This window comes from Melanerpes formicivorus, unplaced genomic scaffold, assembly GCF_026170545.1.
Source record: "Melanerpes formicivorus ecotype bairdi unplaced genomic scaffold, bMelFor1.0.p_v2 SCAF_123, whole genome shotgun sequence".
Lineage (NCBI taxonomy): Eukaryota > Metazoa > Chordata > Aves > Piciformes > Picidae > Melanerpes > Melanerpes formicivorus.
In genome coordinates this window covers 1,297,675-1,319,257 of record NW_027142475.1, presented here as the reverse complement: position 1 = coordinate 1,319,257, position 21,583 = coordinate 1,297,675, and the positions used below count along the sequence as shown (strand labels likewise).

Here is a 21,583-nt window from a genome sequence, read left to right as displayed (position 1 = left end):
TGGATCTGTTCCTGGGCTGGACCCCATGGCCCTGCTCTGGCAGGCATCTCCTGAGGTACCTTCCAACCCCCTCCCCCCCAGGAGCCTGTGCTGGGCTGCAGAGCTGGGGGGGTGCTCAGAGAGCTCCTTGCTGCTCTTCCCCCAGCTCAGAAGGGTTCCTTGCCCCAGGTCCCTGAGCACAGCCCTCAGGGGGGGTGGCTCAGGTGGTGCTTCCCAGTGGCAGGTGAGGGGGGAGGTGGGGGGCAGCAGGTGGGAGAGGTGCTCAGGAGCTGAGGGTGCTCAGGAGCTGCTGCTCAGCAGCCCAGGCTCTGCCTTGCAGGGGGCAGTGGTGGCCCCTGGGGTGCCAGGCCCAGCTGAGCTGGCTCCTGGTGGGCATCCTGAGCTGGGGGCAGGGCTGTGCCCAGCCCAACCCCCCTGGGCTCTACCCCACCGTGGCTCAGCTGCTGCCATGGATTCACCACACCACTGAGGTCAGCCTGAGCCAGGGCCTGCACCCTGCTCCCCCTTCCCTGTGCCCCCCTGTGCCCAGCACCCCCTGCACAGTCTCTGCTGCTGCTCCTGCTCCCCTCCTGCCTTTGGTTAGTCCCTTGGTTGGTTTCTTATCCACTGGGAACAGAGCAAGGAGGCCTCCCCAGGCAGCACTTGGGCCCTTCCCAAGGGAAGAGCAGTCCAGGACTTGGTGCTGCTGCAGCCCTGGCAGCAGCAGAGCCAAAGCCATGCTCAGTAGAAAGAGTTTATTAAAGAAGGTAGCAAACCCCAGCTCCAGGAGCAGCCCCCCAGGGGCTGGCAAAGGAAGGCTGAGCCCTGGGGGGTGGCTGGGTGGGAAGAGGGCAAAAGAGCCCAGGGGGTCCCCAGGGGACTGAAGTGCTGTGGGGACAGCCTCAGCCTTTAGATCCACTGCTGGGAGGTGAGGAGGAGAAAGGAAGAGGCTTTGAGGGGCAGTTCCCTCCCCCCTGGCTCCCTCCTCCCCAGCTGGAGGCTCAGTCCCTGCCCTCCAGGCTCCCTCCTCCCCAGCTGGAGGCTCAGTCCCTGCCCTCCAGGCTGCCTCCTCCCCAGCTGGAGGCTCAGTCCCTGCCCTCCAGGCTGCCTCCTCCCCTGCTGGGGTCTCCAAGTGCTGCCCTCCCCCTGCCTGCCACCCAGAGCCAGGCACAGAGGGAGCTCCTTGCCCCTCTGCCAAGGCTGTGCCAGGCTGAGCCAGCAGGCAGGGCAGGCTCTGAGCTGTGCCATGACCTGGGTGCCACATCAAGGCCCAGCTCTGATGCAGAACTGCTCTGGAAAGGTGAGGAGAAGTCAGCAAAGGCTCCAAGAGGAGGCAGCAGGCAGGGTGAAAGGTGAAGCTCTGTGGCCCAAGGCTGCAGGCACTGCCTGGCAGGAGCTGCCTTGTGCTGGGGCACCCCTTGGCCTCTCCTGGCTGCTGCTGGGCAGGAGCTGCCCTGGCTCCCCCAGCTGCTGCAGGGAGCCTGCCCAGGCCAAGGCAGGCTGGTTGCCCAGGGGCAGCCTGTGCTTCACTCCCAGCAGGACCTTCTCCCTCCCACCCCCTGCTCAGGTTTCACTCTCTGGAGGGGGCCAAGAGCAAGGTTTTGGCACTCCAGCAGCCTCAGAAGGGTATCAAAAGCTGCTGAAGCCTGGGCTGGCAGCTGCAGGAGGCAGAGGAGCTGATGGGAAAGTGCAGAGGGAGGCTCAGGAGTGAGGAACAGAAGTCTCTCTCCAGGAGCCTGAGCAAGCCTGGGGTGGGAGCAAGGAGCACCTTGGCTGGGAGGGCAGCAGAGCCTGCTGCTGGACACAGGGCTCCAGACTGCCTGTGCTGGGCAGGGGGATGAGCAAAGGGCCCAGAGGAAGAGCTGGAGCTGGGCACAGCACCCCCTGGGCAGCCTGCCAGGAGCCCCAGGTCCCTCTGCCTGGCACAGGGGAGCTGGCAGTGGCCTGGGGGTAGCCACCTTGGGGGCTCTGGCCCCAGGCTCCCAGAGCCAGCCCTGTGCTGAGGGAGCTAGGGGAAGGTTCTCAGCACTGCCCAGGGGGGCACTGTGCCCAGGGCAGCTCAGAAGGGTCAGAGCCACAGGAGTAGCTGCAGGGAGCTCAGCTCCCTCCTTGCTCCAGCAGCAGCAGGCAGAGCTACTTGATCCTGGCCAGGGCTGCTGCTCTCCTCTCTGTGTTCTGGAACAGGGCTCTGATCAGGCTCTTCACCTCAGCTGCAGAGAACTCAGCTGCCAGAGGCCCTTTGCCATCTGCCCACCTGCAGGGGAGAGAGAGAGACCTGGAGTGAACCAAACTGCACAGCAGTGGGGTGCAAGACAGCCCCCAGGGGCACAGCCCAGCCAGGGAGCAGCCTGAGGCCAGAGCTGGGGGAGGCAGCAGGGGCTGAGCTCATTCCTCCCTCTTCCTTCTGCAGGGTAAGCCTAAAGCCTCTGCAGAGCTCCCCCTCAGCTCCCACCCCCCAGGGCAGGGCTGGGGGCAGGGCTGGGAGCCTTTGGGGTCCAGGAGCAGCACTGAGCAGGGCTGGCAGAGGAGCTGCAGCCCTCCCCCAGCCCAGCCTGGGGAGGAAGGGCAGGGGCTGGCTGCTGGCAGCTGCAGGCCCCAGCAGGAGCTCTGCAGCTCCTCCTGCCCAGCTCAGGTGCCTGCCCCTTGCCAGTGGGAGGGAGGAGGAAGCAGGCCCTGGGGAGCAGAGGTGAGGCTGCAGGAGGCCAGGCTGCTGGCTGGGAAATGCCTCTCAGCTCAGAGCAGCCAAGGAGTTGGCTCTGCCCTGCCCCTTGTGTCTCAGCAGGGCCTCCTCCTCCTCCTCTTCTTCTTCTTCCTCTGCAGGGAGCAGCTGAGCTGAGGAGCAGCTTTGGAGAGCCCCAGGAGCAGGGATCTGATCCTGCCCCAGTCCTTGCCCTTCACCTGAGGGCAGGGCCCTGCCCCTGGGCTGCAGGGGGGCAGCAGGACACCTACTGATCCACTATCTCCTGGAGGTTGGCCTGGAGGATGAGCATCAGCTCCTTGAAGGTCATCCACCTCTGCACATAGACTGGGACCTCCTCCTGGTACTTCTTGTTGCTCTCCTCCTCAGGCAGGGGGGTGAACACCTGGGGCCCTTCCTCCAGCATGGTTCTGCAGAGGGAGTACAGCCTGTCTGCATCCTCTGCAGAGATGTCCTGGAGGGGAGAGCAGAGGGCAGCAGTCAGGCTCCTGGGCTGCCCTGGGCTGCCCAGGCTGCCCTCTGCTGAAGGAGGGGAGGAGGAGGAGCCTGGAGAGGCCTCCAGCTGCTGTGGCTACCTCCAGGGCAGCAATCCTGGTGACCATCTCAGAGAGAGCTGTGTTGAGCAGGGTCCCCATGGCCTTGCAGTAGACATTGACTGGCAGCACATCCTGCCAGACCTTCCCCAGCCTCTTCAGCTGGTGCAGGACCTGGAAGAGAGCAGCTGGGGAGCAGCAGACCTGGGGAGGGGACCCTGCCAGGCCAGAGCATGCTGTGCTGGCAGCCAGAGGGAGCTGGAGCTGCTGGAGCTGCTGGAGCTGCTGGAGCAGGAGCAGGGGAGGCCAGGGAGGTGAGCAGAGGCTGCAGAACCTCCCCTGAGGAGCCAGGCTGGGGCTGAGCAGAGAAGGCTCCAGGGAGACCTCAGAGCAGCCTCCCAGCTCCTGAAGGGCTCCAGGGAGGGACTTGGACAAGGGCTGGGAGAGAGTGGAGGGGAGGGAAAGGATTGAAGCTGGAGGAGAGCAGACTGAGACTGGGGAGGGGGAAGAAATCCTTGCCAGGGAGGCTGGGGAGAGCCTGGCACAGGCTGCCCAGGGAGGCTGTGGCTGTGCCCTCCCTGGAGGTGCTCAGGGCCAGGCTGGATGAGGCCCTGAGCAGCCTGGGCTGGGGGAGGTGTCCCTGCCCAGGGCAGGGGCTGGGGCTGGGGCTGGCTGAGCTGTAGGATCCCTTCCAACCCAACCTCTGACTCAAGGAACAGCAAGAGAGAAACCAAGCTGTGGGGAGGGGCAGAGGCAGGGAGAGCCCTGCCCTGGCAGGGGGCATGGAGGCTCCTCAGGGCCAGATCTCCCCCTGGGGGGAGGAAAGCCAGGCCCCAGGCACTGCCCCCAGGGGAGCAGCAGCAGCAGGAAGCTTCCCCAGCTCCACCTGGAGCAAAGGAATGACACAGAGACAGCCCAGGGGGCAGAGGAGCCTGCCAGGGGGGAGGGAGCTGCAGCTGCAGCCAGGGGCTGGGGGCTCTGCCTGCCCTCCTTGGCTGCCCTCCTTGGCTGCCCTCCTTGCCTGCCCTCCTTACCTGCCTCACTGCTTTGGTGGCTGCACAGAAGTTGTCCTCATCATCCAGGTTGGAGAAGTTCCTGGCACTGGAGAGCCTCTCCAGGATCTCTCCCTTCTGCACTCTCATCTGGGCCAGGAAGCACTCCATGCCTGCAGCAGCCCCAACCAGCAGGGAGGAGCAGTCAGGCACCCTGCCCAGCTGGGGGGAGGCTGTCAGGGCTCACCCAGGCCCTGGCTGCAGGGTGGCACCGCTGAGGGAGCTCCCAGCCAAGAGCACCAAGGCCAAAGCAGCCCAGGGCCAGCACCAGCAGAGGCAGAGGGAGCTGCTGGAGAGGCTCCAGAGGAGGCCACAGAGGTGAGCAGAGGCTGCAGCAGCCCTGCCAGGGGCACAGGCTGGGAGCTGGAGCTGTGCAGGCTGCAGGGAGAGCTCAGAGCTGCAGCTCAGGGTCTGCAGGGAGCTGCAGGCAGGCTGGGGAGGGACTGCTCAGCAGGGCTGGGGGTGGCAGGAGCAGGAGCAAGGCTTTGAGGCTGGAGCAGGGCAGAGTTAGGTTGGGCACCAGGAGGAAGCTCTGCACAGGGAGGCTGGGGAGACACTGGCACAGGCTGCCCAGGGAGGTGGCTGAGGCTCCATCCCTGGAGCCCTTCAGGCTCAGCATGGCTGTGTCCCTGTGCAGCCTGCTCTGGCTGGAGCTCTCCCTGCTGCCTGCCCTTGGGGGCTCCCTCCCAGCCCAGTGCAGTCTGTGACCTTCTCCCTGGCTCCCAGCCTGCCCCTGGAGCTCTGGAGGGGGACAGCAGGGCTCAGGAGGCAGCTCCTGAAGAGCCAACTTGGAGCCAGGCCCTGCAGAGCCTCCTTGCTGAGGGCTCTCAGCCTGCCCAGCCCAGCAGCCCTCCCTGCCCAGGGCCCCTGGGAAGCCTTCCCCTGCCCCAGCCAGGAGCAGCTGAGGCTGCAGTGGCTCAGGACCAGCTGGCAGGATGCATGCCCAGCACCCTGCCCTGCTGGGGCTGCACTCACCAAGCCTCCTGAAGCCAGGCACCAGGTCCACAAAGGTGGCTGCTCCATCACAGAGGATGTTGGTGAGGTGGTAGCTGAACTGGTGGCCCAGGGTGAGCAGGTGGTGAGCCAGGTACATGCAGTTGTTGTGGTGGATGGCTGCCAGCTGGGGGAACTTCAGGAGGTTCTCCCTGCCCCAGGAAGAGAGGAGAAAGGGAGTCCCTCAGAGCTGCCTCTCTGGGCTCCTGCCATGCTGGGAGGGCAGCCTGGGGGGGCTGGGGCTGTGCTGCCTGCAGAGGAGAAGGCTCCAGGGGGGCCTCAGAGCTGCTGCCAGGGCCTGAAGGGAGCCTGCAGGAAGGCTGCAGGGAGACTTCTCCTGAGGGGGGCTGGAGACAGGGCAGGGAAGGGCCTGGAGCTGAGAAAGAAGTTCCTCAGTGTGAGGCTGGGGAGAGCCTGGCACAGGCTGCCCAGGGCTGTGGCTGCCTCCTGCCTGGGGGTGCTCAGGGCCAGGCTGGATGAGGCCCTGAGCAGCCTGGCCTGGTGGGAGGGGTCCCTGCCCCTGGCAGGGCTTGGAGCTGGATGAACCCAACCCATCCTCTGGATCTGTGAAGCATCTCCTGCTCCCAGGCTGAGCAGCTCCCCTGCAGCTCCCCTGCAGCTCCCCTGCAGCTCCCCTGCAGCTCCCCTGCAGCTCCCCTGCAGCTCCCCTGCAGCTCCCCTGCAGCTCCCCTGCAGCTCCCCTGCAGCAGGCAGGATGTGGCAGCCTGGGGGGGCTGGTGGGGCCCTGCAGGCTGCTCCAGCAGAGCTTTGCCCTCCCCCCCTCTGCCCTCCCCCCCTCTGCCCTCCCCCCCTCTGCCCTCCCCCTCCCTGCCCTCCCTCCCCCTGCCCCCAGCAGCCCCCAGCTCCCTCTCACCTGTGGTATGTTGGCACCACATCATAGAAGAGCTGGAATATGTTCCTCACAGAGTAGAAGAGCTGCACACAGCTGGAAGGAGGAGGGGAAGGCTCCTGTCAGTTTGCCATCCCTCAGCCCCCTCCCCCCCAGGGCTCTGGCAGCAGTGGCACAGAGCAGCCTGGCAGGGGCAGCCCCACAGCTGCCAGTACAGGCAAGGGCCTGGAAGCCTCCCAGGGCTTTGGTGACCTTGGAAGGCACCTCTCCTCCTTCAGCTGTGCAGTGCAGGGCTGCTGCCAGCAGGGCTGCCCTGGGAAGGGCTGGGTTTGGTTTGCCCAAAGCCCTGAGCTGAAAGCTGCCTGGGTGTCTGTCCCAGCCTGAGCACCATGGCCACACAGAGCCCCCAGGAAGCTTCTCCCTGCTGGAAACTGCAACAGAACTGAAGCCCAGAAGGCTGCAGAGCCTCAGGGCTGCAGGGGCTGCTGCTGCCCAGCCCCAGGGCTGCAGGGCTCCCTCTGCAGGGGTTGCTGCCCAGCCCCAGGGCTGCAGGGGCTCCCTCTGCAGGGGTTGCTGCCCAGCCCCAGGGCTGCAGGGCTCCCTCTGCAGGGGTTGCTGCCCAGCCCCAGGGCTGCAGGGCTCACTGCTGCTGCTGCCCAGCCCCAAGGCTGCAGGGCTCACTCTGCAGGGGCTGCTGCCCAGCCCCAGGGCTGCAGGGCTCCCTCTGCAGGGGCTGCTGCTGCCCAGCCCCAGGGCTGCAGGGGCTCCCTCTGCAGGGGCTGCTGCTGCCCAGCCCCAGGGCTGCAGGGGCTCCCTCTGCAGGGCTCCCTCTGCAGGGGCTGCCCAGCCCCAGGGCTGCAGGGCTCCCTCTGCAGGGTCTCACTCTGCAGGGCTCCCTCTGCAGGGCTCCCTGTTGCTGCCCAGCCCCAGGGCTGCAGGGCTCCCTCTGCAGGGTCTCACTCTGCAGGGTCTCACTCTGCAGGGTCTCACTCTGCAGGGCCTCCCTCTGCAGGGTCTCTCTCTGCAGGGGCTCTCTCTGCAGGGGCTCTCTCTGCAGGGGCTCTCTCTGCAGGGGCTCTCTCTGCAGGGCTCCCTGTTGCTGCCCAGCCCCAGGGCTGCAGGGCTCCCTCTGCAGGGTCTCACTCTGCAGGGTCTCACTCTGCAGGGCCTCCCTCTGCAGGGTCTCACTCTGCAGGGTCTCACTCTGCAGGGGCTCTCTCTGCAGGGGCTCTCTCTGCAGGGTCTCACTCTGCAGGGTCTCACTCTGCAGGGTCTCACTCTGCAGGGGCTCTCTCTGCAGGGGCTCCCTCTGCAGGGTCTCACTCTGCAGGGTCTCACTCTGCAGGGCCTCCCTCTGCAGGGTCTCACTCTGCAGGGTCTCACTCTGCAGGGTCTCACTCTGCAGGGGCTCTCTCTGCAGGGGCTCTCTCTGCAGGGGCTCTCTCTGCAGGGGCTCCCTCTGCAGGGCCTCCCTCTGCAGGGCTCCCTCTGCAGGGCTCCCTGTTGCTGCCCAGCCCCAGGGCTGCAGGGCTCCCTCTGCAGGGCTCCCTGTTGCTGCCCAGCCCCAGGCAGCCAGGCCGGAGTCCTCTCCCCCACCGCTTGCAGTCACTTCTCTTCCCCTCGAGCCCTCCCCATCTGTTGCCAGCTGCCTGGGGCAGGGCAGGGGGAGAGGCAGGAGTGAGGGGGCTCCTACCACTGGTCTGTGCTGGCTGTGGCCTCCAGCAGGGTGTGGTAAGCCAGCTCCATCAGCTGCTGCACGGAGGCGCTGACGCGGCAGGGCGGCAGGGCGAAGGTGTGCCGGCTCAGCCGGGGCTCGGCCCCCAGCCTCCCCACGGCCTCAGCAGCGGCCTCAGCAGCTCTCTGGGTGCTGAAGTGAGCTCCTGCCCTTGGAGCAGGAAGCTTGGGTAAGGCCATGCTGGACTCAGGGGTGATCTAAGGCAGAAGGAGAGAAGAGGATTTCGGTTGGGGGCTCCAAGGAGGCCCTCGGGAGGCTGCGGCAGCTCCAGGGCGGAGCAAGAGCTGGGGAGGGGCTGGAGAGCAGGGCTGGGCAGGGAGCTGGGGGTCTTCAGTGTGGAAGGGAGGAGGCTGGTGGGCCTCTAAGGGGGCTGGAGGGAGGTGGGAGTTGGTCTCTTCAGCCTCAGGTGCCAGCAGGAGAGGATCTGGCCTGGACTGTGCCGGGGAGGGCTGGGCTGCAGAGGAGGCAAAGTTCCTTTGCTGCCAGAGTGGTCAGGGCCTGGCAGAGGCTGCCCAGGGGGGTGGTGGAGTCCCCATGCCTGGAGGTGTGCAGGAAGTGTGTGGCCATGGTGGGGGTGGGCTGCTGGCTGACCTCAGAGGCCTCTCCCCTGGGAGTTTCTAAGGCAGAGCCCCCAGGAAGGAGCCTGGGCAAGGCTGGGGAGCACTGAACCAGCCAGGCCTGGCACCCAGCTCCAAGACAGGGCTGCAGAGGGCCTCTGAGACTGAACACAGAGTTAACCAGCTTGGAGCAGGCCTTTGAGATCCAGTCCAGCCTCTCACCCATCCAGCCATGGCTCCAGGGCCTCAGCCAGGCTCTCCTCAACCCCTTCCAGGCATGGGGACTCCACCACCCCCCTGGGCAGCACATCCCCAGGGCCAATCTCTCTGGCTGGGAAGGATTCCTTCCTCACCTCCAGCCTGAGCCTGCCCTGGCTGCTGGAGGTCTGCTGGCTGAACCCCACAGAGCTCAGCAGGCAGTGCTCCTCCTCTCCCTGTGGCACAGCCCAGGGGGGCAAGCTCTGTGCTCAGACACATCCTGCTGCTCAGTGGGGGTCAAACCCTTTGGCTGGGGACTCTTTCTGCCATGGTCCCAAGCAATCCAGCCCCTCAAGCAGCAGTGAGGGTCCTGGGCAAGCCTTCTGAGCTGGCTCTCCCCCCTGCCCCCCAGCAGCAGCACCTTGACAGTGTTGTGTATCTCTGAGGTCATCAGGCTCCTGGCTGCCACGATCACCTCCTGGCATTTCTTGTTGGCAAAGTGGGAGTTGACATTCCTGGCATATCTCAGGAGCTCTGTCATGTCCCCCTTCAGAAACTTCATCTCCTTCAAGGCCTTCTCAAAGTCCTCTGTGGCTTTAATCACCTGAGGAGAGCAGAGAGAGGCTCTGCAGTGGCACAGCCCCAGGGGCAAAGGCAGCTGGGGGCAAACCCTTCCCCCTCAGCTGCTCAGAGGCTGAGCCTGGGGGCTTGGGGAGGGCTAAGCCCCCAGCAGCTTCTCTGCAGTCCTGGCACAGAGGGGAGGGACCTCTGGAGCCCAACCTCCCCCTTTGGAAGGAGCTGGCTCAGCTGGGGGCCACCAGCAGACAATGGCAGTGTCTGAACTGCAGCTCTGTGCCCCCTGGGCTCTGCTGCCAGCCTCACTCAAACCCCAGGGCAGCCAAGAGGCTCTGCACTGGGCCAGAGCTGGGGCAGAGGGCCTGGGAGCTCTCTGCTGAGTGCTGCTGGCTCCAGCCCCAGGAGGAGCCTTTGGCCTTCTCTGCTGGCAGCAGGCTCTGGTTGCTGCCTGGGGCCTGTGCAGGAACCCTCTCTGGTCACTAACCACAGCCACAGCACTCAGGAAGCCAGCTGAGCAAGCAGCCTCCTCCTCCTCACCTTCAGCCTCTCACAGAGCCTCAGGCAGGGGACTGAACAGCCTGGAAGTCTCCAGGTCTTGGCTAAGTGCAGCCTGAGCTCCCCAGGGCAAGAGGCTCCCCTGAGGGACAGCTGCAGGTCAGCAAAGCTCAGCCTGCCCTGCAGGCTGCCCCCTGGCACTGCCCCCAGCTGGCTCTGCAAGGTGTGGAGGGAGACCTACCTCTGTGTAGTGCTCCAGCTCACTGCTGCTGGCTGGGATGGACTCCACCAGGCAGTTGTGAATGAGGCAGTCTGACAGCTCCTCCCAGATCAGCTCCCCCAGCAGCTCTGCCAGGGTCAGCCTGCCCTGCTCTGCCTGCCCCCCAGCCTGCTCCAGGGGCACATCTGCAGTCAGAGAAGAGAGAGAGGCTTGGCCTGCCCTCAGCAGAGCCTTCAGCAGCTGCCCCAGTGCCTCCTGCCACACAGCAGCTGCCCTCTGGTCTGGAGCTGCTGCCCTCAGCCAGGCTGGAGCCAGCTGGAGCTGTGGGAGCTGAGCCTGCTTGCCCAGCACCTCCACTCCCTGCCATGCTCCAGCAGCTCAGGCTGCAGCCCCTGGAGGATGCTCCTGGGCTGCCTCAGGACCTGCACCCTTCAGCCCTGTGGCAGGCCAAGCTCAGGTTTGTGAGGGGTAACCTCCACCACAACCTCAGCTCCTTGATCCCCCACCCCCAAAGGCTCTCCCCCTGCAAGCTCCCAGCCCTGTGGCTGCTGGCTGAGGCTGCCAGGGTGCCCAGCAACCAACTCTGGAAGCAGCTGAGCCCTCTCACATCACACTGCTGAGCCACCAGCTCTGCTGGGCAGCCTCTGCTCCAGCTACCCCTCCCAAGTGCTGGAGCTCAGCCCAAGGCCACAGGCAGAAGCCACCTACTCAGCAGGTACTTGTGGAGCACCTCAAAGACAAGTCTGATCTTCCCAAAGAGCTCCACAGGGGAGCAGGGATCCAAGGCAGGCTCCTGGGGGCTGAAACGGAGGATGAAGACATCTGAGTGCTCCTCTGTGAGGGGCTGGAGGGAAGGGTAGGAGACCAGAGGCTTCAGGATGTGCTTCAGCAGCAGCTGGCCTGAGGGACAGACAGACAGACAGAGAGGTGAGTCCCAGCAGCAGGGGCAGGCAGCTTGCTGCAGTGGGGCCCAGCTCTGGGTGCACCTCCTTGCCATGAAGGGACCAGGGACCAAGAGTGGCCTTGAGGGAGAGCACAGAGGGAGGCCTGCCCCAGAGCCTTCCCAGCTGAAGGGGGAAGCCAACAGCTGGCAGCACCAGGCCCTGCCCCAGGCCCTGCCCCAGTCCTGCCCCAGTCCTGCCCCAGACCCTGCCCAGCCTCCCCACACCCAGACAGCTGGCAGCACCCAGTCCTGCCCCAGGCCCTGCCCCAGGCCCTGCCCCAGTCCTGCCCCAGGCCCTGCCCCAGGTCCTGCCCCAGGCCCTGCCCCAGTCCTGCCCCAGGCCCTGCCAGCCTCCCCACACCCAGGAAGGGTGAAGGTCAGAGGCTGCCTGAGAGCAGAAGCCTTGCTCCTGGCAGGGGAGGAGGAACTGGAACTGGAGCAACCCTTTGAATGCCAGGCCCAGAGGGGGGAAGGATGCTAAGTGGAGGGGAAAGGCCAACCCAACTCCCAGGCTCCAGGGGCTGAGGGCAGCCGCAGCCCTCTCCCAGGGCACCGATTCCTGTGTCCACCTCACCCCAAGGAGGGCCCCTGGGGCTCCCCCAGCTGCCTCTACCTGGCTCTGTGGTCTCTTACCAAATGTTTTCAGCTTGGCCTGCAGCTCCCCCAGGAGAGCAAATGCCTGCAGCACAGAGGCCAGGGGTGGGCCAGAGACCTCCTCCTCCTGGGGCGGCGCCGTGCGGAGGTGCAGCTCCGAGCGCGCCGCTGCCTCCAGGCCGCTCTCTGCCGAGGGAGAAGAAGCACCTGGGGGTCACAGGGGGCCAGCAGGGCTCAGCAGCTGCTGCTGGAGCAAGGCTCTGCCTCCCCCCAGCGCCACAAAGCAGCACCAGGGCCTCAGCAGAGGGGAGGGAGCCCTCATGCTGCAGGGCAGGGCAGGGAGGGTTGGCCTCCTGCAGTCCGGATTCTCCTCTGGGTCACTCTGCACCTCAGAGACTCAGTGCCCAGCAGCAGCCTCCTCCTCCTCTCCCCACTCCAAGGCACAGCCAAAGGAAAAGGTGGCTGGCTGTTTTTCCAGAGGGGAAGTTTGTTTCAATGAAGACAGCAAGGGAGAGACCCCTGAGCAGCTCTGGGAGTGCCAGGAGGAGAGGGGAGGGGTGGGAGCTGGAGGAGGGCAGATGGAGGCCTTGGCAGGGAGGCTGGGGAGGGACTGGCACAGGCTGCCCAGGGAGGGACTGGCACAGGCTGCCCAGGGAGGCTGTGGATACCTCCCTGGAGGTGTTCAGGGCCAGGCTGGATGAGACCCTGAGCAGCCTGGGCTGGTGGGAGGTGTCCCTGCCCCTGGCAGGGGTTGGAGCTGGCTGATCTTGGAGGTCCCTCCCAGCCCAACCCCTTCCATCACTCCATCAACTCACAGCTTCAGAGCTGTGTTTAGAACCTGCTGACAGCACTGGGTGGGTGCTGGTAGCACCCTAGGTGCTCTCCAAAGGGCACTGCCACCCACCACTGCTGCAGCCAAGCCCAGCCCAGGGCTGCCCCTGCACTGCCCACCTGGAAACCAAAGACCCCAGCCAGAACTCTCAGCACCTTTGGCAGGAGGAAGCTTCCACACAGCCAGCTTCTGCCACTCTTCTCCCAGCTGGTAGAGCATGTTCTGGGTCTGCACTGTCAGCTCTGTGCTGAGGGCTTTCAGGATCTTCAGCTCAAAGCCCCTGCGGGACTCCAGCGCCTTCAGGCTGCTCCTGGCCTGGGGGAAGCATCAGGCCCAGACTCAGGGAAGAGTTGGGCCCTGCACAGCCCCAGGAGGGGCTGAGGCTGCACCTCCAGGCTGCTCAGGTTTGGGCTCCTCACTCCCAGGAGGACACTGAGAGGCTGGAGCAGGGCAACAGAGCTGGGGAAGGGTCTGGAGGACAGGGCTGGGGAGGAGCAGCTGAGGGAGCTGGGGGGGTTTGGTGTGGAGCAGAGGAGGCTGAGGGAGACCTCAGTGCTCTGTGCAGCTCCCTGAGAGGAGGCTGAGGGAGACCTCAGTGCTCTCTGCAGCTCCCTGAGAGGAGGCTGAGGGAGACCTCAGTGCTCTCTGCAGCTCCCTGAGAGGAGGCTGAGGGAGACCTCAGTGCCCTCTGCAGCTCCCTGAGAGGAGGCTGAAGGAGACCTCAGTGCCCTCTGCAGCTCCCTGAGAGGAGGCTGAGGGAGACCTCAGTGCCCTCTGCAGCTCCCTGAGAGGAGGCTGAGGGAGACCTCAGTGCTCTCTGCAGCTCCCTGAACAGAGGCTGCAGTGAGGTGGGGGCTGGGCTCTGCTCCCCAGTATCAGGAAGGGGAGGAACTGGCCTGGAATTGTGCCAGGGGAGGGTTAAGAGGGAGAGGAGGAAATATTTCTGTGCTGCCAGAGTGGTCAGGACCTGGCACAGGGAGGTGGTGGAGTCCCCATGGCTGGAGGGGCTCAAGGAACCTGTGGCCATGGCACCTGGGGCCAGGGTTTGGTGGCCATGGTGGGGCTGGGCTGGATGCTCTGGGAGGTGATTTCCTCCCCAAGCTGTCAGACTCTTCAGAGGCCTTTCCTACCTTCTGCAGCTGCTGAGCTGCCACCACATACTTCTTCTCCAGCAAGGCAGTGTTGTGCTCCTTGATAGCTGCATCAAACTGCAACACAGGCAGAGGCCTTTGTGTCCCTGCACAGCCACCCCCAGAGCACAGCTCTACACCCCATGCCTGGGGAGGATGACTCCTGCTCCCCTCCTCCTCACCTCCTGCAGCTTCTTCAGGACACTCAGCACCAGGCTGTCTCTCTCCAGCTGCTGCTTCAGCTCAGTGAACTCAGCCACAGCGATGGTGAGATCTCGTTGGACCTGAAAGGCAACAGAGCTCTGCCCTCCCTCCCCAGCCAGCAACCCCCAGCAGGCCCAGGGGGAGGGCACAGGGGGAGGCTTCCTGGTGCTAGAATCACTTAGGGAGGAGGGGAAAAGGCTCCAGCCAAGAGCAAGACCCTGACAGGCAATGGGGACACTGGGAAACTGCCTTCTCCTCTCTCCTCTTCCTCCTTTTCTTCCTCCCCTCTCTTCTGCTTTGCTCTCTGGGCTGGGGCTGGGGTTGGGGTTGGGTTTGGGGTGGGTTGAAGCTGGGTTTGGGGTGGGTTGGGGTTGGGGTGGGTTGAGTTTGAGGTGGGTTGGGGCTGGGTTTGGGGTGGGTTGGAGCTGGGTTTGGGGTGGGTTGGGGTTGGGTTTGGGTTGGGTTTGAGGTGGGTTGGGGCTGGGGTTGGTTTGGGGTGGGCTGGGATTGGGTCTGGACTGGGTTTAGGGTGGGCTGGGGCTGGGCTGGGTTGGGTTTGGGGTGGGCTGGGTTGGTTGGGCTGGGTTTGGGGTGGGTTGGGTCTGGGCTGGGCTGCTTGAGTTGGGTCTGGGGTGGGCTGCTTGGGTTGGGGTGGGTTGGGTCTGGGCTGTGTTTGGTCTTTGGTAGACTGCAGGTTGGTTTAAAAGCTCTGTGAGGCACTGCAGCCCCAGCAGCACTGCAGCCCCAGCAGCACTGCAGCCCCAGCAGCACTGCAGCCCCAGCAGCACTGCAGCCCCAGCAGCACTGCAGCCCCAGCAGCACTGCAGCCTGTGCCTTTATCACAGCCATGCACCATGCAAGCCTGCTGCAGGTGACCCTGCCCCAGAGCACTGCTCCAGGGCCCCAGGTGCTGCAAAACCAACCACAGCAGCAACACCCAGAGGGTGCAGGAGCTGCTGACATCCTCCTCAGGGAGGCTGCAGAGCTATGATTTGGGTTGCCATGCTTCCCATAGCTGTGCCACACCTTCCAGCATGCCAGGCTGATCCTTCTGCCTTTCTGCAGGGCACCTGGGAACCCTTTGGCTTCCCTTGCAGGACCTGGGCCACCCTTTGTTGCCCTTGCAGGACCTGGGCCACCCTTTGTTCCCCTTGCAGGACCTGGGCCACCCTTTGGCTCTCCTTGCAGGACCTGGGCCACCCTTTGTTCCCCTTGCAGGACCTGGGCCACCCTTTGTTGCCCTTGCAGGACCTGGGCCACCCTTTGGCTCTCCTTGCAGGACCTGGGCCACCCTTTGTTGCCCTTGCAGGACCTGGGCCAGCCTTTGGCTCTCCTTGCAGGACCTGGGCCACCCTTTGGCTCTCCCTGCAGGACCTGGGCCACCCTTTGTTCCCCTTGCAGGACCTGGGCCACCCTTTGTTCCCCTTGCAGGACCTGGGCCACCCTTTGTTCCCCTTGCAGGACCTGGGCCACCCTTTGTTCCCCTTGCAGGACCTGGGCCACCCTTTGGCTTCCCTTGCAGGACCTGGGCCAGCCTTTGTTGCCCTTGCAGGACCTGGGCCAGCCTTTGGCTTCCCTTGCAGGACCTGGGCCACCCTTTGTTCCCCTTGCAGGACCTGGGCCAGCCTTTCCCAGCTGCACAGCAGCCAGCTGTGGGCACTCCCTTCCTGGCAGCCCTGCTGTGCCACAGGCCCCTGCAGCATGTGTCACCTGCAGCCCTGCCTGGGGGCTGACATCACCCAGGGGTGGCTCGGGCTGGTGACCTCCTTCCCCACTCTGCTCTCAGCAGCCCAGGGAGGGAGGGAGCTGGGGGTTGGGGTGAAGCTGGATGGGGCAGGGCTGGATTAGGGCAGGGCTGGGCAGGGCAGGGCTGGGCAGGGCAGGGCTGGGCAAGGCTGGGCAGGGCAGGGCTGGGCAGGGCAAGGCAGGGCTGGGCTGGGCAAGGCTGGGCAGGGCAGGGCTGGGCAGGGCTGGGCAGGGCAGGGCAGGGCTGGGCAGGGCAGGGCAGGGCTGGGCAGGGCTGGGCAGGGCAGGGCTGGGCAGGGCAGGGCTGGGCAGGGCAGGGCAGGGCAGGGCAGGGCTGGGCAAGGCTGGGCAGGGCAGGGCAAGGCAGGGCTGGGCTGGGCAGGGCAGGGCAGGGCAGGGCAGGGCTGGGCAAGGCAGGGCAGGGCTGGGCAGGGCAGGGCAGGGCTGGGCTAGGCTGGGCAAGGCAGGGCAGGGCTGGGCAAGGCAGGGCAAGGCTTGGCAAGGCTGGGCAAGGCAGGGCTGGGGAGGGCTGGGCAGGGCTGGGCAGGGCAGGGCAGGGCAGGGCTGGGCAGGGCAGGGCAGGGCAGGGCAAGGCAGGGCAGGGCAGGGCAGGGCAAGGCAGGGCAGGGCTGGGCAGGGCAAGGCAGGGCAGGGCTGGGCTGGGCAGGGCTGGGCAGGGCAGGGCTGGGCAAGGCAGAGCAGGGCTGGGCTGGGCAGGGCTGGGCAGGGCAGGGCAGGGCAGGGCTGACCTCGTTCTCGATGCCTGCTTTCAGCAGCTCGACGCTGCCGCTCAGCGCCTCCACCCGCGCCACCAGCTCCTCGGCGCTCTGCATGCTGGGCAGGAACTCGTTGTACTTCTTGTTGATCATGTTGCAGACTTCCCCCTGCAGGAGAGGAGCGTCTGGGCGCCGTCCCCCCCGGGCGGCCCTCCGCCAGCAGCGGGCAGGGGCCGCGCCGGGGGCCGCACCGGGGGCCGCACCGGGGGCCCCCCGCCCCGCCTAACCGCCAGGGACCGCCGGCCAAGCGCACGCTGGGACCGGAGCGGCAGCGGCAGCGCCCTCAGCCCTGCCGCCGGACGGCCACCCCGGGCCCGCCGCCCCGCCCCGCTCCCGGTGCCCCGCCGCGCTCTCCCGGTGCCCCGCCCCGCTCCCGGTGCCCCGCCCCGCCCCGCCCCGCTCCCGGTGCCCCGCCGCGCTCTCCCGGTGCCCCGCCGCGCTCTCCCGGTGCCCCGCCCCGCTCTCCCGGTGCCCCCGCCCCGCTCCCGGTGCCCCGCCGCCCCGCCCCGCCCCGCCCCGCTCCCGGTGCCCCGCCGCGCTCTCCCGGTGCCCCGCCGCGCTCTCCCGGTGCCCCGCCCCGCCCCGCTCCCGGTGCCCCGCCCCGCTCTCCCGGTGCCCCGCCGCGCTCTCCCGGTGCCCCGCCCCGCTCCCGGTGCCCCGCCCCGCTCTCCCGGTGCCCCGCCGCGCTCTCCCGGTGCCCCGCCCCGCTCCCGGTGCCCCGCCCCGCGCTCCCGGTGCCCCGCCCCGCTCTCCCGGTGCCCCGCCCCGCCCCGCTCCCGGTGCCCCGCCGCGCTCTCCCCGCTCCCGGCCTCGCCTTCAGGTCCTCCACGCGGCGCGACAGCCTGCCGATGCGGGTGCCCAGGTCCTCCTTGTCGAGGCGGCCCGAGTGGGCCAGCACGGCTGCCACCAGCGAGCCGCTGGGCGCCGCCATGGCTCCGCTCCCGGCCCCGCTCCCGGCCCCGGCGCCGCTCCCGCCCGGCCCCGGCCAGCGCCCGCCGCCGCCGCGCGGCACCACGGGACGGACGCGGCCCCCATGGCGCTACGGCGGCCGCCGCGGGACAGCATTGCTCGGCGCGTTCCGCTCCCGCCCGCGGGACCTGCTGCTGCTGCTGCTGCTGCTGCTTGGCGAGGGTGCCTGCGGAGGCTGGGGAGCTGCGGCTGCGGGGTCCCAGCCCTGGGAGCTCCCTGGCCGTGGAGGGAGTGGTGACTGCGGAGGGACCCGTGGATGTTGGTGGGCTATGGCTGCGGGGTCGCACTCCTGGGAGCTCCGTGGCCGTGGAGGGAGCGGTGACTGCGGAGGGACCCGTGGATGCTGGTGGGCTATGGCTGCGGGGTCGCACCCGTGGGTGCTGGGGGAGCTCTGTGGCCGTGGAGGGAGCGGTGACTGCGGAAGGACCTGTGAATACTGGAGGGCTGCGGCTGTGGGGTCCCAGCCCTGGGAGCTCCGAGGCCGTGGAGGGAGCGGTGACTACAGAGGAACCCGTGGATACTGGGCGACTATGGCTGTGAGGAGACTTCGGGGTGCTGGAGGTTCTCTGGCGGCTGCTGAGGGTTGACGGCTGCGAGAGGACCCTTGGAGGCTGCATGGCTGTAGGGGTGGCCGTGGGTGCCGTGGGGTTCCGTGGGTGTGAGAGCATTCTTGACTGGGGGCAGACCCTTGGCTGCTGCGGGGGACCTTCGACTGCAGGAGGCTGCCTGGCTGCTGGAGGACCCCCGACCTCAGCCCCCGCTGTCCTCCTCCTCCTCTGCCTTCCCGTGGGCGTTGTGGCTGGGGCTGGGGTGAGAAGGCAGGGCTGAGGCACCTCAGACATCACCCCGCTGCTGGGGAAGGGAGGCTCCGGCCCCCAGCATCCGGTACCCGACGGAGCGCTCGGAGTGGGCGGCGGTGAGCAGCTCTCTCCAGCGAGCAGGGCGAAGAGCCGGCAGCGCTTTGTGCCATGCGGAGGGGAAGAGCCCTGGGCCCCTGGCTGCTCCTCGCCAGCCTGGCCGTGGCCAGCTGGGGTGTCCGAGGTAAGTCCGGGGTCGGCAGCCGTGCCCGCGGGGCGCTCGCCGTGGTGCCTGCGCTGCCACCCGCAGCTCACACCGCAGCTCACACCGCAGCTGTCGGCACGGTGCTGGGCATGGCTGGGAACCACCTCCCGTGGCCTTGCTGAGCTCGGAATGCTGGCACCTCGATGGGAGCTGTGTGCTGGTGATGGAGCACGAGTGGCTGGGCACAGTGGTGCCTGAGGACAGGGCTGCTCTGGTGGCTTCACCTGTCCTAGCCTGGTGCTGTGGCGGCCTGGAGCTCTCTGTGCCACCGGCTGAGCCCTGGGCTGCTTCTCTGCTGCCTCCCCTGCTGCCTCCCCTGCTCTCTGTGCCACCGGCTGAGCCCTGGGCTGCTTCTCTGCTGCCTCCCCTGCTGCCTCCCCTGCTCTCTGTGCCACCGGCTGAGCCCTGGGCTGCTTCTCTGCTGCCTCCCCTGCTGTCTGTGCAGTTGTTTCGTGCGTGGTGTCCTTCTGCTCAGCTCAGGGACAGCTTCCCGGGATGCTCTCTACAGCACTCACCCCCCTCAGCTCCCTACAGCACTCCCAAGGGTTGAGAACTCGACTGGGAAGCTCTCTGCTCTCCTTTTCGTCTCCTTTTCCTTTCTACAGGACAGAAGGTAAGGGTGAAGGAGATCAGCGGGAAGGTCTTCCTGCAGTGTGAAACGGACAAAGCAGCTCCCATCAGCTGGCGGAAAAAGGGCGATCCTGAGGACCGGAACGAAACCCTGCTGGACCTGGGGACAGCTCACAGCGACCCCAGAGGCAGCTACGCCTGCACAGCGAACGGCAAGACCAGCCCCTACCTGCAGCTGCACTACCGCAGTGAGTGCTGCAGAGCCCAGGGCCGGAGCTGCTCGGAGCTGGGAGGTCCTCCCCGGTGCCCCCAGGCTGGGAGAGCTGGGGCTGCACAGCCTGGAGGGGAGAAGGCTGCAGGGAGAGCTCAGAGCTGCAGCTCAGGGTCTGCAGGGAGCTGCAGGCAGGCTGGGGAGGGACTGCTCAGCAGGGCTGGGGGTGGCAGGAGCAGGAGCAAGGCTTTGAGGCTGGAGCAGGGCAGAGTTAGGTTGGGCAGCAGGAGGAAGCTCTGCAGAGGGAGGCTGGGGAGACACTGGCACAGGCTGCCCAGGGAGGTGGCTGAGGCTCCATCCCTGGAGCCCTTCAGGCTCAGCCTGGCTGTGTCCCTGTGCAGCCTGCTCTGGCTGGAGCTCTCCCTGCTGCCTGCAGGATGCCCTTGGAGGCCTCCTCCCAGCCTGCTGCCATCTGTGACTGTTGGAAACCCTTCTCCCCTCCTCCCTCACCTTGTCCCCTGCCCACCCCCCCTGCAGCAGGGAGTTTCTCTTTGGCCTTCTCAGCACTTCTCTGCTTGGTGCTGCTCAAAACCACTTTGGGGAGGTTGTTTGTCCTTAAGTCCCTGGAATTGCTCCTCTGCAGGAGCACAGTCACTCAGCACCAGCAGCAGCTCCAACCACACAGCTCTGATCCCTCCAACCCAGTGCACCCTGTGAGCTCTCCCTGCGGACTGGCAGAGCTGGCTGAGCGCTCTGGGCTCAGAGAGTGGCCCTGGCTGCGGGGGGGCAGGCGCTGGGGGGGTGGGCAGGGCCCTGCCTGTGGCCCCACTGTCAGTGTCTGTCTCCTTCTGGGGTTGCAGTGTGCCAGAACTGCATCGAGCTGGACGCTGCTACCATCTCTGGCATCGTGGTGGCCGATGTGGTGGCCACCATCCTCCTGGCAGTCGCTGTCTATTGCATCTCTGGCCAGGACAGGAGGCTCACGTCCCGAGGTGAGAGCCCTGCTGCCTGCCCAGGGCTGGGAGGTGCCTGGGCACCAGGGCAGGAACAGCAGCAGGCACCAGCACAGGCCAGGAGTCTCGCTGCTGGAAGTACAGCTCCTGTCCCGGGGGTGGCTGGCAGGATGGTGGTGCCCAGGGACAGGGTGAGGGCTGCAAGCTGGAAGCCAGGAGGTTCCCCCTCAACAGGAGGAGAAACTTCCTTGGTGTGAGGCTGCTGGAGCCTGGAGCAGGCTGCCCAGAGAGGTTGTGCAGTCTCCTGCTCTGGAGGCTTTCCAGCCCCAGCTGGCTGTGTTCTGTGTGCCCTGCCCTGGGTGCCCTGCTCTGGCAGGGGGGGTGCAGTGGGTGATCCCCAGAGGTCCCTCCCAAGCCCTCCCCTTCTGCTCCTGTGATCTCCTGGAGCTGTGTGGCACCTAGGGGCTTCCCACCCCTGCCCCCACAGCCCACTCCCTGCAGGCAGCAGCCAGCACAGTGTGCCTGGGGCAGGCAGCTGTGGGAGCACTCCCTGCACCCTTCCTGCCCCTAGCTCAGCTTCTCAGGGGCAGGCAGAGGATGCACAAAGGTCCCCAAAGCATCACCCCAAGGACAGCAGCTGGGGACAAAGGGACATCTGAGGCCTTGCAGGGGCTGTGTGCCCTGAGCAAAGGAAAGCAGAGGGCTGAAGGCAGCCCAGCTGCTGGGCTTGGGTTGCAAATGTTCCTGAGTGACCCCTGGCCACCTTCTTCCTTCCTTCCTTCAGCTTCTGACAGGCAGAACCTGATTGCCAACGAGCAGCTGTACCAGGTGAGTGTGGGCACGCAGGGGTGGGCTCCAGCACCTCTGGGGGGGGCTGGCTGGGTGCTGGGACCAGCATGGCCATGCTGCCAGGGCTGCTGGGGGGTACTCAGTGCCCTGGGGCACCGAGGTGCTGTGAGCACTGCGCATCCCCTGAGTCACCCTGGGGGTGGGCGAGCTCAGCTGCCCCCCGCCTCTTACTCTGGGGGGGTTGTTGAGCTCTGGGGTTGGGGGGGGAGGGAGGAAGAGCTTGGCAAAGAGAGGGCTGGGCCAGCTGCCCCTCTCTCCAGGGCTGGCAGAGCCAGCTGCATCTCCTCCTGCCTCTGTTTCCTGCAGCCCCTGGGCGAGCGGGGCGAGGGGCAGTACAGCCAGCTGCCGGCGGCCAGGGCACGCAGGTGAGGTCTCAAGAGGCTGGGGGCTGGGACTGCTTGCCCCCCAGAATGCCCAGGAGCACCAGGACCCTGCCCTGGCACTGCTGTTGGAAGCTCCCAGCTGGCAGGAGGCTGTGGCTTTTCATCTCTGCAAGCTCCCTGCCGGGAGGTGCTGCCTGTAGCCCTCTGCTCTCCCCTCTTGCCCCTCTGTGTTCCTCTCATTAAAGATGAGCCTCTCCCATGGTCTCCCTGCCCTTGTCTTGAGGCCCAGGGGCTGTGCAGCTGCTGGGGAAGGTGCAGGCTGGATGCCTTCTGCCTGGATGCCTGCAGAGCTGTGAGTCTGTGCCAGGAGCTAAGAGGCACCCAGGCCCCTTGCTGAAGCTGAGGGAGCTTGTGAAGGGAGAGGGCTGCTGCCCCTGGCATGGGCAGAGCCTCACTTAACTCCTCTTCCAGAGTGGGGAGTGGGGGCTCCAGGGGTCTGGGTGCCTCCTTGCCCTGGGCAGAGCTGGGGGCTGGC

The 21,583-nt window shown here is 66.6% G+C and overlaps 2 protein-coding genes across 3 annotated transcripts; one reads left to right on the top strand and one right to left on the bottom strand.

Moving 5' to 3' along the window:
* Nucleotides 1-720: 720 nt before the first annotated feature.
* ZW10 (zw10 kinetochore protein) lies at nucleotides 721-17,104 on the bottom strand. 2 transcript variants are annotated; one of them, XM_068167736.1, is made up of 16 exons: nucleotides 16,926-17,104; nucleotides 16,085-16,219; nucleotides 13,568-13,669; nucleotides 13,386-13,463; nucleotides 12,411-12,570; nucleotides 11,463-11,630; nucleotides 10,595-10,786; nucleotides 9,908-10,071; nucleotides 9,017-9,199; nucleotides 7,799-8,037; nucleotides 6,130-6,201; nucleotides 5,238-5,407; nucleotides 4,245-4,375; nucleotides 3,253-3,384; nucleotides 2,929-3,131; nucleotides 721-2,233 (listed from the first exon to the last, which is right to left on the bottom strand). In XM_068167736.1, exons 1-16 carry the CDS (start codon nucleotides 17,040-17,042, stop codon nucleotides 2,113-2,115), a joined length of 2,367 nt encoding a protein of 788 aa, XP_068023837.1. In that variant the 5' UTR covers nucleotides 17,043-17,104; the 3' UTR covers nucleotides 721-2,112. The 2 variants fall into 2 exon arrangements, with proteins under 2 accessions (XP_068023837.1, XP_068023838.1); XM_068167737.1 differs by having other exon boundaries at nucleotides 11,463-11,609; nucleotides 16,926-17,103.
* Nucleotides 17,105-17,923: 819 nt separating this feature from the next.
* LOC137456377 (T-cell surface glycoprotein CD3 gamma chain-like) lies at nucleotides 17,924-21,305 on the top strand. Its single transcript, XM_068167752.1, has 5 exons — nucleotides 17,924-18,121; nucleotides 18,748-18,960; nucleotides 19,784-19,915; nucleotides 20,661-20,704; nucleotides 21,032-21,305. Exons 1-5 carry the CDS (start codon nucleotides 18,049-18,051, stop codon nucleotides 21,092-21,094), a joined length of 525 nt encoding a protein of 174 aa, XP_068023853.1. The 5' UTR covers nucleotides 17,924-18,048; the 3' UTR covers nucleotides 21,095-21,305.
* The last annotated feature ends 278 nt before the right edge of the window (nucleotides 21,306-21,583 follow it).

Bases quoted from the DNA above. Each gene is read 5' to 3' on its own strand.
- ZW10 (XM_068167736.1), bottom strand. From the start codon at position 17,042: ATGGCGGCGCCCAGCGGCTCGCTGGTGGCAGCCGTGCTGGCCCACTCG. The intron at 13,670-16,084 runs GTCAGCCCTGCC...GTTGCCTTTCAG, and splicing joins AAGCAGGCATCGAGAACGAG to GTCCAACGAGATCTCACCAT. The intron at 6,202-7,798 runs GTAGGAGCCCCC...TCCTCCTTCCAG, and splicing joins ACAGCCAGCACAGACCAGTG to CTGTGTGCAGCTCTTCTACT.
- LOC137456377 (XM_068167752.1), top strand. From the start codon at position 18,049: ATGCGGAGGGGAAGAGCCCTGGGCCCCTGGCTGCTCCTCGCCAGCCTG. The intron at 18,961-19,783 runs GTGAGTGCTGCA...CTGGGGTTGCAG, and splicing joins CCTGCAGCTGCACTACCGCA to TGTGCCAGAACTGCATCGAG. The intron at 19,916-20,660 runs GTGAGAGCCCTG...TCCTTCCTTCAG, and splicing joins CAGGAGGCTCACGTCCCGAG to CTTCTGACAGGCAGAACCTG.